We start from the raw sequence: 18,433 nt of genomic DNA, 5'->3' as shown, positions 1-18,433 counted from the left end.
AAAAAAAAAAAAAAAAGCTCTTTATTCCCACTCTGTGGGAGAGCTGGTAACCAGACTAGTTTTGAAGGCAGCCCATCACCTGCAGATTTCAGGCCTATTGTGAAATGTGTTACAAGGTCTGTCTGTTGGGAGCAGACAGAAGAGCTGGCAGATTCCTCTTGCCTGACTCTGAGTCTACCATTTGCTAGAAGGAAGGGGGCAGATATTGGCTAAGTTTTTGGCACATGCTCCTGCATCAACTTGACCTTGGTAAGAGCAAGAACATCAGAAATGGCTTTTGCTCTAGGGAGAAAATAGTCAACACTGTTACCTAGTTGAAGAACCAGAATAGAGAAAATGTCAGATAATCTCATGGTGCTTGTAAATATGCCACTTAGAACACTGGATCTAGGTGCATGCAGAGCTGTCCCAGGTTCTTATACTGTACCCCCTGTGACAAATGACACAGTGCTGAATGGAGAGGATTCTGCCATGTTATAGATTTTCTGTCTGCATTCTTCAACTTCAGGGTATCTTTTTTCATCATTCTATGACAAACTTTTACTTTCATTAAGGTTAAATCCAAATGTTTCCTTGTCTGAAACTCTCTTCCATCAGTTATTTTTCAGAGCTGTTAGGTGATATGTTTCCTCATTGTTTATGAGGTTCTTCCTCCAACTGTAGTAGTAGAGGCCTCCTGTGGGGAGGAGTCCTCTTGCCTCTGGATTAAGAGCTGGCAGTACGAGGAGATGATGGGTCAAAGCTCTCAAGCAAAACCAAGTTATTTGGTCTGCTTGTGGGTCAAGGCTCAGCTAGATGATTCTTCTGCTCGTTGTGGTATTGGCTGAAGTTACCACTCAGTTGCATTAAGCTGGCAGCTGGGCTGGAAGGTTCCAGAAGCCTTCACTCACATTTCTGCCCCTCAGAGCCCGTCTCTCTCTCCACTTGGTAGACTAGCTTCTTTACAACATGGTGCCTGGCTTCCCAGAGGAGGAAAACAGAGGCCACCAGTCCTCTGTGGGCAGCTTGGAAGTCCAAAAATATTACTTCTACCATATTCCATTGGTCTAAACAAGTTACAGAACCAATCAGAATTCAAAGAGAAGAGAGACAGACTCTACTTTTTGAGATACAAAGCACTTGTGGCTATCTTTAACCCATATTAATGTAGTCTGGTAGCTTCTGCTTCTCTGTCTTTTGTTCTTAACTACATGTTTTCTATTTTGTTCCTGTGCCCTTAGATAAATTATCATTTTATTTACTTTATTTTCCAAACAAAAAGCAATTTAGAGACCCCTTCTAGCAATGAATTATGCCTTTACTTAGCTTTGAAAAGTTTTTTTTCTACATATAAATCCACAGATACAGTACACATTTTAAGACAAAAGAAATGTTTTCAAATAGTTACTAATATACAGCCTCTATTATACAGCCTCTATTATACCTGTCCATTATGTATTTTTCACAGAGTTGCATACTATGGCATAAACTTGAAACAACATAATCTGTTCAGGACAAAATATTTCGTAGCATAGATGTGTTAGACTGTCACGTGCAAGTTAAATGAAAATAGTTTTTCTGTTTGATATGCACTACCAAAATGAATGAATGGCTTAGAAACGTAATCAGCCAAGCTTCCTTACACAGTGCATGTTACTTGAGACGAGAGAGAAAAAAGCAGACAGGAATTGAAATCTGTTTTGTATTTTGGAATGTACCGAGCCAGGAGAGAGATGTTACCTAGACTGCTGAGTGAATTTTGTTTACTGCAGTTCAGCATTTCATCTAGCAATTCATGTGAGAAGGGATGAGTATAAATGTACCTATTTATGTAGGTAATTTTTTCTGTTTCATGCCTTTGATTCATCTCTCTGCCTTGCTTTATGGGGAGTCATGCTACATTGGTTACAATTAATTTCAGTGCTGCATATTAGCCATAAAGAGAAATTTCATAAATTGACTTGATGCATTTTTTTTCTTCCCTCTGTGGTTTTCTTGAAAGATGAGAATGGTCCAGAGGAAAAGCAAAGTGTGGAAGAAACGGAGGGGCAGAGCCAAGAAGCAGGTGGGCTCAGATTTCTTTTGAGGAGTCTCCTAAGCCTCATCCACAGAGGTGAACAATGACTTTACTCGATGCTATTGTCTGAAAATGCTTATAACTTTCACCAGATTCCACTCTAGTATTCATTCAGGTCTCCCTTAGGAAGCCACCAACAAACACTTTTAACTATGAGTTGACTATGATATGTGTTGACTGTGTTCAAACACAGTGGTGCATTCTCACATGTCATTCATCAATGCCATTTTTCTTCCCTATTACAACAGTTTGCATGGTAATGTTCTAAGAGGGTCAGGTAGAGGTTGGCAGTGCCAAGCCAGAACTCGGCTGGCTTAAGTCAGGCCAAAATTAGTAGATTTAGCTGGAGGGAAAAATAAAATAAACAGTTTAAAGGAAATGAAGAAGAGGCTTTCCTTCCACATTGAGTAGAGTGTTCTTCACTGTTTTGCATTAAATTTTGAAGAGCCATGCTTCTGGTTATTTTTCTCTGCAGTTGTGGAGTACAGTGCCATGGAGACTGACTACCCCACACGCAGTGCTCGAAGTGAGATCTGTCATCATCTCTGTTCACTAAAGGACATATGTGTCAATTGAATGCTTATAGATTCTACACTGTACATTATACATTGAACATTTTTTAAATAAAGTAGCACTTACGGCTCAAAAGGGATTAGAATCATCTTTGATTTATTACCTCTTCCTACCCATTTTTGTACTCAGGCACACTCTCCTTTAAAAGAATGACAGACACAATCGTGCAGTTAGCAATATCGCCACCAAAATTAAAAAAATCCTTCTTCCCTTTAGTTTCTAAGTCATTCTCTCAGTTCTAATGAGCCCCACGGAGGGGCATCTTTGGAATAGTGGGCTCTAATGCGTGCCAGGCACGTCCTAGGCCATATGCTGAACTCTTGGAATTAAACCAGGTAGTGTGATAAGTTTTTCACTGCAAACTTCATACATTAACCTTGGAGCTTTTGCTAGGGAACTAGAAGCTTTTATTATTAACCTGGAAGGTGGAATTGAAGAAGGCCAATCAGAGAAAGCAGTGAAGCAAGGCAGCAAGGACCTTGTGTACCTGTTACTGGGTTGGCTGGTTCCCTTTGCTGCAATGTAGTCCTTGCAATGAGATGAATTTCTATTATAGCAAACTGTTGTTATCCAACCACCCCCCGCCCGACCCACATACACCATCATGCTCCATAGCAGATAAGTCTTACGTGAAAAGCTGTCACTGTTTTTAGTGTTTGGGGCTGACAAGTATTAGTCGACTAACTGCTGACAGCTAAGGCCATTCTCTGACTCTTGACGTTTCACAGGTTTTATTCACTCACTGCTCTGTCCCAAACATCAACACAGACTTTTTTCCTACCCCTGTATATACATGTACACATGCATACATGTTTGCCTGTACTTTATTTATTCATCATTTCCCCCTTAATCAGTTGACAACAGGTAGTTTCTTTTCAGATTTGGAATCACCTTGACTGTGAGCAGAGAGAGTTAGGATGTGAGCCCTCTTCTCCAACTCCTGATCTGATAGCATCATCACCACAAGGCGGGCATCTCTCAATGTAAAGAAGAGTCCTAAACGCATCCCTGAGTGGCATCTCTCGCTCTCCAAGTGAGCCTGCCAGCTAGAACAGACTGCAGTGACAGGATCCATCTATGATCCTGCCTGGTATCCACATACATTGTTATGTTCTCTCTGCTATTTCATAGCTTCTCTAATCAGAGTGCAGAGAAATTGAAGATGTAGTTCTGGTCATTAAAGCCCTTTTGACCTGCTATTATTTTTCCAAAATGAAAATATCTTTTCATTCAATATAATTTCCAACTTCAATTTTGATTCTATAACCTTGCAGGCCTCTTCCACATCATGAAAAAAACCACAATCTCAAAACAGCATAATCCAGCAGTTTTGACTGTTGTGATGATCGAGTCAAATAAAAGTTGTAGATAATATTCCTTAAAAAAGAATCACTTTACAAATACCTATCAAGGATTTACTGTGTCTCAGGCACTGTGCTGAGCCCTGAGAATATGGCAACAATCAATAAGGACAACATTCCTGCTAGCTCATATTTTGGTAGGGGAATGAAACAATAAATTAAAAAGGATGAAAATATCAACAGTGATCAGTGCCTTGCAGAAAAGTAAGGTGACATAGAAGGAATACCCGGAAGGCAACTTTCCATTAGCTGGATTTTGGGGGGACTCTCTGAGGACATGATTGGTAAAATGAAGGCTGAATGATGAGATGCTGACAGAGTGGAGTATTCTACATGGAGCGGACAGATAACACAAATGCCAGATCATGCCCAACCATATACAATTTGTTTTCAGAAGAACTACAAAAAGAACAGAAGATTCTAAGTATCAGACAGACATGATTTATGTTTTAAAAAGCTGATTTTGCCTGTGAATAAAAATAGTTCAGAAGAAGCAAGAGTCACTCCAGTTCGAAGGCTACTGCAGAAAAGCAGTGATGGCGGTTTCTAGAAATGGAGACAAAATGGACTGAAATGTGCCACATTCTGGTAACAGATACAATGGGACATGCTGGTGGATTAGAGGAGATGTATGAGGGATAGAGGGTCCCAGGGTAAGTCCTAGGTTTTTAACTTCAGTAACTGCATGGATGATGTATGGAAGACTAGACACAGGTTTTGTTGAGAAATTTAACAGTTCAGCTTTGGCCACAGTAATTTGTAAGGACTCTTTTCCATGTGGGATGTCGAGATGCCAGTTATTCAGAGATGTACGAGTCCAGACTTCCAGGGAGAGGTGTGGAGCACACACACAAGGTTGAGAGTCACTGGCCCAAGGATGATATTGAAAACCATGGGACTGGGTGAGGTTCCCTAAAGAGAACACGTAAATGATGAAGACTATGGGCCTGCGACAATATAACTTCTAGATATGTGGCAAGTGGAGATGGAGCAGCCACAAAAAGAAAGTGCTTTAAGAAGATCAGAGGAAAGACTGTGAAATGCTACTGAGAACTCAAGTAAGATAAAAAAAAGAAGTGACCACTGGATTTGCACAGGAAGGTCGTTGGCACCTTTGATAAGACAGTCCTCAGAGGAACTTTGGAGGAGAAGCTTCGGTGTGGATTTAGAGTGGGAAGTAAGAGTGACAACAAAAGCTGCTTTCAGGCAGCTTTGCTATGACAGGAAATAGAGAAAATGGGGAGCTGCTGTGACATCAGGGAAGGTTAATATAGTTCGTTCTTTTTTTTCTTTTTTAAAATGGGAGATTGTCACCTAACAACAGAAAGTGATTCATCATCTTCAATTATCCCCTACTAAAAATTGTATCCTCTGTTCAAACTGAGACCCGATATAAAAGAAATAGTATATGCACTATGGACAAAAGATATGCTAGAAAATATGTGCTTTGCCTCCAAACGTGTGTTCGTTACCATGTTTATATGAGTTACCTTTAGTTCCATGACCCTGTTATCACATGAAAAAATATATTCCTTTTCTAATTATCAGATATTAACCATTCCAAATAATTTCAATAATCCTCACATCTTATATTTACTGTTTTAATGTCAGTAGGCTAATTTTCTATTGTCCTAGAGGGGAAAGATGAGTAGTCACAGTAATGCTGATAACACTGAGAAGAGAGATCAATTCTGACGAGGTTAATCGATGCTGGGAGGGGGACAGAGACCTCCCAGTCCTTACTCCCCATTCTGTTCTTGGGTGAAAATGGCTTCTGGAGCCTTCTGCTGAATGAACCCCTTTCTCCCAGGCCTCTGCACTGACAGCCATCAGAACTGTCCCCTGCAGTTTGACAGCCTGGCATAACGGAGCAGAAGTGCTGTGCTAAGGAAAACCAAAGTTTTAGAAACACACATATAAAAGCACTTTATACAAACTTGCAAGCGTATACTTTCTTTCACAGTCTGTTACTAAGCAAAATAACACACCATCGTTTAAGAGGTGAGGAAGAAGCAAAATGTCAAAGTATACTACTACCAACATTGGTCTCTGGCTTAACTGAAGGTGTCTGTTTCACTAATTATAAGGAGAGTCCCAAACCACCAGCCCCCTTCAGAGATCATTGGGTATAGTACAGCATGAAATGGGCTCACGTTTTCTTTGGTGGAAGAGGGAGGGAGGAGCAGGGGCAGGAAAGCCACCGCTTGACAGGATGAACTCTGAGCCAGTGTTTCTTCTTTTGCTTTATAGATGGCGTCAACACTGCCACTGTGCCCAGCCCCGCTTCAGAAGAGGCAGTGGAAGCCTGTAAAGATGAAGGTATGAGGCTCCTTACTACATCTAAAAATTGTAGACTCTTAAAGGAAATCTACTTGGGCTTTGTTTAAATGGAAAGACAAGCAGCAAGCAATGTTAAGCATCTCTATTTCCAACACCATGAAATGTCTCGCCCATGCTCTTTTATTTCATATCTAGCCCTTTCAGAATTTATAGATATGTTTGCATCTATTTCTCTAAAAAATAACAACTGTTTAGGAAATGAAAGAATGATCAAAGAAATTAAGTTTAGAGAAGGTATTTATTGGAAACAGCAGAATTTGTTGGTTCTGCTATTTACAGCTAATTATCAGGAAAAAGTTTGAAACATTGGCATTTGAAGACCACGTACGAGAGTGCCCTTCTCCAAGACAGAAATATTTGAAAGCCATCCTTGGAAATTAATCTTTGGCAAGAGCATTATTCTCCGTTCAGTGGGCAGTGACTGTGAGGAAATGTTGCTGACCCAAGTATCCCCAGAAGAGAAAGAAAGTAAAATAAAATTTTACCTTTCTAGGAGACAATTTGAGGGAGGAGGAGTGGAGTGACATTGATATGGGCATGCTAGAACTTAAAACAATCATCTAAGGGGAAATAAGATAGATCTTTCTTTTCTCTCCCTCCTGAATGATTGACAAGTCCCCACACAAAAAGGATAGTCTTTGCTTTTCTGTGCTCCAAAGATACTGCATTTTTATACATTGAAGGTTTGTGGCAACCCTATGTGGAGCAAATCTGTTGGTGCCATTCTCCCAAAAATATGCATTCACTTCACATCTGTGTGTCATATTTGGTAACACTTGCACTATTTCAAATCTTCTCATTATTATTATTATAATTGTTGTGGTGATCTGTAATCAATGATCTTTGATGTTACTGCACCCATATAATGTGGTGAACTAATCTATAAATGTCATATGCACCCTGACTGCTCCACCAACCAGCCATTCTCTCACCTGTCTCCTTTTCTCAGGGCCTATTTCCTAAAACTCAACAGTATCTAAATTAGACCAATTAGAATTAGTAACCCTGCAATGCCCACCTAAAAGAAGAGTTGTACAACTCTCAAAAGCTAGAAATGATTAAGCTTAGTGAGGAAGACATATTGAAACCTGAGATGGGCTGAAAGCCAGGCCTCTTGCTCCAAATAGTTAGCAAAGTTGTGAAAGCAAAAGAAAAGTTCTTCAATGAAAGTAAAGGTGCTACTTCAGTGAACATGTGAATGACAAGAAAGCAAAACATAAGAATCTTTCCTGATGTACAGAAAATTTAATGGTCAGGTAGAAGATCAAACTAGCCCCAACATTCCCCTAAGCAAAAGTGTGACTCAGAGTTCATACTTTCTGGGACAGATGGTTGGAGCTTAAATCCTGGCTCTGCTGCTCACAATTTAGATGGCATTTGACAAGCAATTCAAGCAGTTAACAAGTACTGAACCTCTGTGAGCTTCAGTTTTCTCCTCCATAGAATGGGCACAATATCGTTTTATCTACCTCACAGATACAATAATACAAATCAATTGCTTAGATTGCTTGCCTGCCACACGTGCAGATTGGGCTTCCCAGAAGATGGACTGAGAAGGAGACTAGCAGGCAGATGTTTATTAGGGAGAGCTTTTGGAATCAACCCCTGTAATAGAAAAAAGAAAGAAGCAGACTACTGTTTCCCCCAAAATAAGAAAGTGTCTTATATTTATGTTTCCTCAAGAAGACACCCTAGGGCTTATTTTCAGGGGATGTGTTATTTTCCCCTCAGAGCCTCAGCTTGCAGCATGCACACAGGATGGCCGGGACCTGACGGGGGAGCCGACCTTGTCGGTGGGGCTGCGCGCACCTTTCCGGTCACCTCTGGGATAGTAGCTGTCGTGATGGGGCATCTTTACCGCTCCGCCACGAAATGCACGTTCATGGGTTGTGCAGATATGCTGCGTAGCCACACCCATCACTAGGTCTTATTTTCCGGGTAGGGCTTATATTGCGCAAATGCTCAGAAATCCTGCTGGGGTTTATTTTTGGGGAAACACCAAAGGTAGAGGGAGAATTTGAGCTACAGCGCATTCTTAGAAGATGTCTCAGCTACCTGAGCTGTTCACAGTTGTGGTGAGAGTCAGGCCATTAAAATCTGCCATTGATAAGTCATTTGACACCTGCTTCCCTGGGAAGGGAGTGTGGCCCCAGAAATGTGGCTTTCTTTTGAGGTAATCCTGGAAGCCAGAGATGGAACACCACCCAGATCCCCCTTCAGGAAGGAAGAATTTATTCTCCCAGGTGCTGACAGACCTTATCCAACACAGCATCCACCATCCCATTGTCACTTTTGGTGATCCTTTTCAAACAAATCCCTTGGCACCTACCTTTCCACTACTCAGATGTATGTTCTCATATCCTGGTTTTAAAACCATTCGGTATATATAAAAATGTAACTAATGTCAAATGTCCACACTGGTTCTGATAGGAAACCCTAGCTCACTGTAGAGAGAGAGAAATAAATCTGATCAAGTCAGAGTGAAAAGATGTGGTGTTTAACTTAAGCAAAAATTGTGAAAATTCCAATTGAGTTTGTGATAAAAATTTTAAGGTATCATGAAGTTGAATGGCAGAGTTTAAGAAACAAGAGAGGGATAATCTAATTTGAATGTTTCAAGCTGAGATTTTTCCTGTTGAGTTGTTTAGTATGGAGATATCACACCTTTACAGAAAATGCTGTTTGTGATATTTCTTGACACTTTTAAGATCTCACACCATTAATTGCTCATGCCCAAATCAATATTTTTGGAATACTTTAAATTTTTTTCTTTTTAAAGATGGGGTCTCACTCTTGCTCAGGCTGGTGTTGAACTCCTGAACTCAAGCAATCGTCCCGCTTCAGCCACCCACAAGTGCTAAGATTACAGGAGTAATCTTAGCCACTGCAGTCAGCCTAGAAGTTTTTGTATATATATAAAAATTTTAATGGTGGCAACTCCATCAAGGAGTTTTGTCATATATCACAAATGCAGTTACTGCATAAGACTAAATGTCTTGCTCATTTCGGCAGCACATATACTAAAATTGGAAGATCAGTATGCTCTCTGCACAATGATGACATGCAGATTTGTGAAGTGTTCCATATTTTCCCCCCACATCTGACTGTCTCTGCTAATCTTCTCAAGAAGGGACAATCCCTCCTGTCCCACACCCATATTACAACTGCACTTTTCCTCCCTGAGCATTCTTCCAGAGCAAGAGATCACCCTGCCTTCGTTATCACAGTCAGCACCTGAACCCAGAGAGGCTTAAGGGCAAGTTTGCCAGATAAGTCTTGATCTCCCTAGGTCTCAAGCACAACATCCAGGGGCTTGGAAACAGGGAATGCCTAATCTAGTCCACTACCACTGGCACCTGCACACTCTCCCAGAGGTCCAACCAACCTAAATAACCAGCAACACCACAGTGGGTACCTACATGACCCAAAATGCAGTGTACCTCTCCTTTTCTGCACTGAAAAGCAGAGTTCCTGGCAGAGGAGAATAGGTGGACTATAAAGCTGTCTTGAGCTGACAGAAGTTCCAAATTAGAAGGAGCCAGTATAAGAACCCTGGCAACATGGAAAAAGCAAGCTGTTTAGACACCAACAAAGGATCATACTAGCTCTCCAGCAATGGACTTCAACCAAAAGGAAATTTTTGAAATGTTAGGTATGAAATTCAAAATACAGATCACAAGTAAGCTCAATCAGATCAATCAAAAAATTGAAAACCAACATAAAGAAACCAAAAAAAAAAAATTATTCAGGACATAAACAAAAACTATACTAAAAAGATAGATAATCAAAGAAACAACAGAACTTCTGGAAATGGAAAAGTAATTTAAGGAATTTCAAAATACAGTGGAAAGTGTTAGGGGTGGGGTACCTGCATCTCTAGGGCCACATGTGGCCTTCTAGGTCCTTAAGTGTGGCCTTTTGACTGAATCCAGATTTTATAGAACAAATTCTTTTAATAACGGGATTTGTTCTGTGATGTTTGGATTTGGTCAAGGGGCTGCACTCGGGGATCTGGAAGGCCACATGTGGCCTTGAAGCCATAGATTTTGAATTAACTCAGTCAACAATGAAGAAAAAAAGAATCAGGAAGAATGAACAAAATCTGAGAAATATGGGATTGTATAAAACACACAAATATAAGAATTATAGGTGTCCCTGGGGGAGGAGAAGTAAAAGCAAAAACCATGAAAAACCTATTTGAGGGAATAATAGAGGAAAATTTTCCTGGTATTGATAGAGCTTTACATATCCAGACAGGTCATTGAACACCTGGAAGATTCATAGCCAATAGGACATCACTGAGGCACACAACATCTCTTTGACCAAAGGCAAAGTGAAGGAAAAAATCCTACAAGCTTGAAGATGAAACCATCAAGTAACTTACAAAGGAAAACCCATCAGACAAACAGCAGAATTCTCAGCAGAAACATTACAAGCCAGCATGGATTGAGGTCCCATTTTTAGTATTAAACAGAATAACTGCCATCCAAGAATTCTGCATCCTGCAAAACTAAGTTTCATAAATGAAGGAGAAATAAAGTCTTTCCCAGACAAGTAAACACTAAGGGAATTTGTTATCACTAGACCTGCCCTACAAGAAATGGTTAAAAGTACTCTATACCTGGAAAAAAACAATCAATACCCACCAGTGTAAAAACACCCAAAAGAAAAAAAACTTGTATGTCTTATAAAACAGTAACACAAGGTAGAAAACAAAGAGACAAGATAACGACCAATATGATGACTAAAACAGTATCTCACATATCACTATTAACATTGGGTATATACACATACAAAAATTAACTCAAGATGGATTAAAGTCTTAAATGTGAGAACTAAAGCCATAAAAATTCTAGAAGAAAACATAGGGAAAACTCTTCTGGACATTGCTCTAGACAAAAATTTATGATTCAGACCCCAATGCAAATACAACAACAATTAAAAAATAAATGAGACTTAAGTAAACTAAAAAGTTTCTGCACAGCAAAGGAAATAATCAACAGGACATATAGACAGTTGACAGAATGAGAGAAAATATTCACAAACTGTACATCTGACAAAGGGCTAATACCCGGAATCTATAAGAACTCAAATCAGCAAGAGAAAATAACCCCATTAAAAAGGAGGCAAAAACATGAACAGATTTTTTTTCAAAAGAAAATATGCAAATGGCCAAACATATGGAAAAAATTTCAATATCACTAATCATCAGGGAAATGCAAGTTAAAACCAAAATGAGATACCACCTTACCCTTGTCAGAATGGCCATTACTAAAAAGTCAAAAAACAATAGATATTTTTGTGAATGTAGTGAAAAGGGAAAGCTTATAAATGTTGGTGGTAATGTAAATTAGTATGACCTCAATGGAAACAATATGGAGATTCTTCAAAAAACTAAAAATAGACCTACCAACTGATGGAACAATCTCACTACTACTGGGTATCTACCCAAAGGAAAAGAAGTCATTTTATAAAAAAGACACCTGCACCTGCATGTTAATCACACACAATTCATAATAGCAAAGATATGGAATCAACCTAATTGCCCATAAACTGATAAGTGAATAAAGAAATGTGGTATATGTGTGTGTGTGACACACACACACACCATGGAGTACTATTCAGCTATAAAAGGAAAGAAATAATGTCTTTTGCAGCAACTTGGATGGAACTGGAGACCATAACCCTAAATGATATATCTCAGGAATGGAAAAACAGATATCACATGTTCTCACTTATAAGTGAGAGCTAAACGATGGGTATATAAAGTCATAAAGTGATACAATGGACGTTGCAAACTAATAAATAGGGAAGGTGGGAAAGAGGTGAGGGTTCAAAAATTGCCTAATGGGTACAAGGTACATGATTTTGGTTACTGGTACACTGAGAGCCCTGAATTCACCTTATACAATTCATCCATGTAACAGAAACACCTATACCCTCTAAATCTATTGAAGTAAAAAAAATAAATAAATAAAAATAAGACTAAGTGTGAAATTTCAAAAGGTATCACTGAAATCGTTAATATTCCTTAACCTATTTAGGGATAATAAAAATGTTTTAAAAACTACATTAGTATATAATCTAGTTTCAATTTAAAATAGAACATATAGGGTATGATTTTTGCCTTATTTCCTCTGAAATAGCATGTACTGAAGACCACTGTTAATTGGTTATCAGTTCCAAGCTTAGACTAAGTGTCCAACACTTATGGAACTGTCATCTTGACTGACAGATGCATAGCTTAAAATGAAAAAAAAAATTTCCACTGAAATCCTCCAAGATTGAGGTCAAGATGAGGTTACAAGGCAGTCCTATGTGTTGAAGATTCATTTCAAATACTCTCCATTATTAGCCTTCATGCAGAAATCTCTCTCCTCAGTGACATCTATGCTATTTTAGAGCTCTGCAGTTATAAGATCGCATATAGAAATGCTTATTACACTCTACAGTTTAAGTGGCAGAACATTTTTGCTGATCAAAACGTCCTGAAGGAGCCCTTGCTCTCTTGAGTTTGTTTTCAATCTTTGATCCTGACCAAGCATCATCTTGAGCTTTGGAATCACTGATACTATGGACTGGTCGTTTTTTCTCTTCCTGATATGACTCTCAAGCATTTTGAGACTCATTCAGTCACTTCCAGCTTTGCTTGTTGGTGGACTGGCTTTACATGTTATAACTTCTCAAGGATTGGAAACAAGCAAACAAAACATGAGATTGGCTAATGTCACTTTGTTTGGGAGATTACATTTTTTGAAAAAGGAAAACAGTTATGTGAAAGTTGAAGTGTTTCAAGAAGTGTTATAACCCAGGGTGTCTTCTATGCCAGCAATTGTGTTCTAACGTTCTAGGCATATTCCCACTGGGAACCAAGAGCCAGTGCTTGTTGGCTACTTACCCCATGCATCTGCTAACAGAAGGAGGTACAACTCCTTGGCTCCTGAATCAAGAGCTATTGTGATCTATACACTGAAGGCACCTGTTTCCAATGAGTCATTATAGTCATAGAGTGTGGGTAGGAGTTGAGCTGGGAGGATGAGCTATGAGGAGGAGGAAAGCTGATGGATAATTCATCCCCACAAAGTGCGTACCAAGGATGCGCTACCAGGACTGAAATGAAATTGACTCCAAGGTAAGGCTGGCCTGGGAAAATATCTGAGTTGATAGGAGTTCTGATGTTATTCGTAAAATAGAACATGCACTTGTCTATTGAGGATTTCTTCCTCTACTTGTTAAAATTGCTGTATTGATTTTATGGTGGTTTGCACTTTAAATTCTTAAAAAATATTCAGGAGTACAAGTGTTAAGGTTATTTACTTTAACAAAAACACAAGCAATAAAATGTAGGGGACATATAAACACAGGAGTAAAATTCACAGGAATATCAAGTACTCTGGTTGGAACTTCTACAAAGTTATTACTACTTAAGATAAGATATAGTCAATCTCTGAAGTCAAGAAAAACTCTGTTCTAGTTGTCTTACCACTTCTAATAGCTCATCCTCACAGCCAAGGCCAACACACCTCACTGGAAATAATAGTGCTGTTTAAACACATCCTGATTCACCTGTCTTATTATTTAATCAGTACCTAATTTGGATTTGAAGGTCAACGAGACCAAATCGTATGCTCATTAATATTAAAAGCAAAATCAGTTAATACACAGGCATACACCCGGGCTCGTGGTCCTTTGAAACTCTGAATAAGTCACATCATTGCTGTTTGGTATTTATGAAGTGGGATGTCACCTGGCAAAGGATTTCTTAACCCTTAATCTCTGAATAAGTCACATCATTGCTGTTTGGTGTTTATGAAGTGGGATGTCACCTGGCAAAGGATTTCTTAACCCTTAATCTCTGAATAAGTCACATCATTGCTGTTTGGTGTTTATGAAGTGGGATGTCACCTGGCAAAGGATTTCTTAACCCTTGATCTAGTTTTAGACCTTCTAGAAGTCAGAGTTGCTGTAGGAAAAGGGGAAAGCTAGAGCAAGAGTCAGCCTTGTCAAAGAGAGCAAAGAGAAAGGTTATGTCAGGCCGGGCGCGGTGGCTCACGCCTGTAATCCTAGCACTCTGGGAGGCCGAGGCCGGCGGATTGCTCGAGGTCAGGAGTTCGAAACCAGCCTGAGCCTGAGCGAGACCCCGTCTCTACTATAAATAGAAAGAAATTAATTGGCCAACTAATATATATATAGAAAAAATTAGCCGGGCATGGTGGCGCATGCCTGTAGTCCCAGCTACTCGGGAGGCTGAGGCAGGAGGATTGCCTGAGCCCAGGAGATTGTCTCAAAAAAAAAAAAAAAAAAGAAAGAAAGGTTATGTCAAGGACGCAGATTCAGGACGGTGCAGATATAAGCAAGCATAAATGATTCCATCCATTGAGCGCTGTGAGCCTGGCCAGTGATGGGCTCAAAATTGGTCTGAAACATTGTATCATTTCTATTCTTTGTCTAAATTGTTGAACAACAACAAAACATTGGGCCACCCATGAAATCTCTCTCAAGCCTCTCCAGGTTAATTTTTCTTAGTCTTGTTCCTGTTCTTGGTGACCACCTCCCCCCACCATTGAGTGTCCTCACCCATCAGAGTGTGGACATAGCTCTCCTCTGCCCTGGATCTGCATTGATAGAGTGTCTGGACACGCTTTAGCACCCCTGAGTTATTACTCTCGGATTTTAAGAATCTTCAGTGTGGAATGAAAGCGGCTGCCTCTGTGAGGTTCAGTGAAGGGGAAAGAACTAAGATACATGGAGTGTCTCCTGGAGGCAGTGCTTTACATTTATGTACAATGTAGTCTTCATTTCTCAAATGGGTAACCCTGAGACTCAGAGAAGGATAGAGAAAAGTGTGTGGGCAGGGTGGGGATAGAACGTCTTTGGTCGTGTTAACTGTCAACGCTAATAGCTATATGAGCTTATGCAATCCTTTACAAAAGGTAGTATTTATTTTAATATAAAAATTATTTTTCTGCTTAAAGAATAATACATATTTAATGTTAAAATATTTTAAAATGCAGAAAAATATAAAAAGTAAAAGCATATAATGATTTTCCCTTTAAGGATTAAACTATAAAAAGAAGTCTATTCTTTTATTTTGTTTAACAGTATACTATGAGTATTTCCTCATGTCTTTAAAAATTCCTCAAAGGCATGATTTTTATTGGAGGCATAATATTTCATCATCTGGTTGTTGTACAATTTATATAGCGAGTGTCCTCATGTTAGATTATTTCATTATTTACAGTTTTCTATCATAAGTAATAGGGAAATGTAGTGCATACATTTTAGATAAATCTTTCATCAGTAGCCCAGGATAAATTTCTAGTTTTTTGTTGATTTACACTGAGGAAAAGGTTAAAACACTTTTATTGCTTACATGTATTTTCTTATTTGCAAAGTAATGTGTGTTTATTATATAAAAACTAAGCAACAGAAATGAAAAATGTCACTCATATTCCCAATCCCCAGAAGTAAGCATATGTAATATATTGATATATAAACTTCTAATATTTTTCTAGGCAGTCACATATATATGGAGTATTTTTTAGGGTATTCTGCAATGCATACAAGTTTGAACTCTCTTTTAAATATAACAACCGTCTGTGGAATTCTTCCCATGTCTTTTGATAGTCTGATATAATTTACCTGTGCATTGCAATACATAAATGTTTATACTTACCCAGTCTCCATTTTAAGTTGTTTCTTTGCTTTCAGTTTTCCATTTCATTCTAGCCAGGAACATCATTTTAACTTTGTGAAATGTTTATGATCATTGCTATAGGAAAATTCTAACAAATGGAAATGCATATAAATATTTGGTTTTTCCATAACAAATAGAGTTCATTCCTTTTTCTGATTCTTTAAATAGTGTATGTTCATTGTAGAAAATTAAAATATGTAAAAGAGTAAAAACAATCATGAGATAACTATCATTCACATTTTGGGGACCATCCTTTAAGGCACCTCTCTCTGAATAGATAAATACAGTTTTATATAAATACATATATACATATATATTTAATATATTAATATAATAAATGTGGGATATATATATATAATGTATGATTTTAATGCTATTTTCTTCTTTTTATCATTTATTTACTTCTTACCTTCCAATCACTCAGAGATTAAAATATACTGATTAAGAGTCTGGTCTCTGTTCCCAGCTATCTGGGCCCAGATTCTATGCTGCTCTGACCTAGCTGTGTGATCTTGGGCAAATTACTTAGTTTCTCCACACCTCACTTTCCTCTTATGTAATATAAGAATAATAGCACCTACCTCACAGAACACTGAGCATTAAAATGAGTCAATCCCTTTCAAACATTTCAAGGTGTGCCTGGCACATAGGAGGTGCAAATCTTTTAGCCATTATTAAATATATATACATATATATATATATATACATATATATATATGTATACATATATATATATATACATATATATATATGTTTATTTTACAAATATTGTATCATTCTACACATTGCTCAATCTTGTTTTGTTTCAAGGCAACAAAACTTTGTGGAAATCCCTCCAAGTCATTTTGTGGATCTAATTCATCCATTTTAAAGCTCACATGATATTCCATAGTTTGGATGTACCATAAATTATTCAACCATTCTCCTATGATGAGCCAGCACTTTCTTTTTACTTTATTGCTATACAAACAATGTTGCTGTAGACATCCTTGCCCATATATCCTTATAAGCTGGTGCTTTTATTTGTATGGGAAAGTTTCCAGGAATGGGAGTTCTGCTTTAAAGAGTATATATTTTTAATAGATATTGCCAAATTGCTTTCCCATAAGGCTATAACAATTCCTATTTCCATCAGTAATTGTTATTTTTATATTCTTTCCAATTTTTGCCAATTGAGCCAGGTATAAAGTAAGATCTCACTATTACTTTTAAAAGGTCAGTAGTAGTATCCCAATTTTGCAGGTAACTGAGGCTCAGAAAGCTTAAATAACTGGTTCAGTTACCAAGTCTGTTTGAACGCAAAGTCCATAGTGTGTGTTTGTTTTGTACCATGCTGCCTCCATATCATGCTTTTGGAGCAAAGGACATTTCTTGCCCTGGAGGTGGGATGCACAGAGGTCCAAGGCAGTCAGAGGGTGGCATGGAACCCTGTGCAAGGTGAGCGGGGCAGTGAGACTGAGGCAACAGGGAGGGCAGTTTGGAGCCACCTGCTTGCTCTGTATCCCGACCTTGACCCTAACCTGGGGCCTGCAATGAAATGAGTATACATAATATAAACTATGTCCCCCACAGGATATAAAGCTCAATCACTTCGTATGACATTGCTGGCCCTTCTGTGCTTCATTATACCCTGCATGTGCCCTGTTCTGTAGCCCAACTCAATTATTTGTCATTGCCCGAATGCCACTGGCCTACAGCATTCTGCTATCACTCTGTAATGTCCATTTTTGTTTTTCATTCTGTGTATTCAAATCCTGACCACTTTTTAAGGTCAATTCTAAAATCTTACATTTACATCATCAATCGTTTACTGGCTCCCTTCCCTCCGTCCTTCTATTCTTTTATCATAATTATCTGACCAAACATTATAATGACAGAAATCACAGTAGATAACACAGGGGTGGAGATGGCAGCAGCACACTTTCACCTTTCTCGATTTCTCTCCTCCTTATTACAATCCACCACACGTCATAATAAACTATCCTCCTCCTTGGAAATTTGTCTGCAAACCTTTAAAAGTGGTCATGTGGCTTGTATCAATATCACATACAGGACATGTCTAACTCCCTAGAAATGTAAATCTCTTAAGGACACGTATCAAATCTCCTTCCTTTTCATGTTCTCTACAAAGGCCAACACAGTGAAGTATGCATAGTAGGTCCTTGATATTTGTTTAATTTAATCCAAAGGAATACATAGTAACAGTTTGTTTGACTCTGCTGATGATTTAACAGTTCCCTGGAAAATTTAATTGAGAGCTATGCATCAAATTAGAGACTTCACATAACTCTAGAAAATGTAGATGAGAAATTCTCATGGAGAGAAAGTTTCAGATAATTCCCTGGAGAATTAGATATAAAACCTATCATAGAAAATGGGCTACTTATAATACTGCTACTATCAGAG

General features: G+C 38.5%; 1 protein-coding gene, 1 long non-coding RNA gene and 1 pseudogene across 2 annotated transcripts in view; 2 read left to right on the top strand and 1 right to left on the bottom strand.

The window, feature by feature from the left end:
* Positions 1–6,230, bottom strand: part of LOC142876863 (uncharacterized) — a 58,923-nt gene extending 52,693 nt beyond the window's left edge. The window contains exon 1 of the long non-coding RNA XR_012923697.1: positions 6,144–6,230. This is a non-coding gene — a long non-coding RNA (uncharacterized LOC142876863). The remainder of the gene's footprint in view (positions 1–6,143) is intronic.
* Positions 1–18,433, top strand: part of MACROD2 (mono-ADP ribosylhydrolase 2) — a 1,812,973-nt gene that overhangs the window by 1,688,027 nt on the left and 106,513 nt on the right. Inside the window, 2 exon segments of the mRNA XM_076010917.1 lie at positions 1,982–2,044; positions 6,241–6,309. Of these exon segments, the coding sequence (XP_075867032.1) occupies positions 1,982–2,044; positions 6,241–6,309 (132 nt within the window).
* On the top strand, positions 9,327–9,421 carry LOC142861464 (uncharacterized; annotated as a pseudogene).

This window comes from Microcebus murinus, chromosome 16, assembly GCF_040939455.1.
Source record: "Microcebus murinus isolate Inina chromosome 16, M.murinus_Inina_mat1.0, whole genome shotgun sequence".
NCBI lineage: Eukaryota > Metazoa > Chordata > Mammalia > Primates > Cheirogaleidae > Microcebus > Microcebus murinus.
Note: the sequence above shows the minus strand (reverse complement) of the source record. Positions and strands in the feature narration are given on the sequence as shown.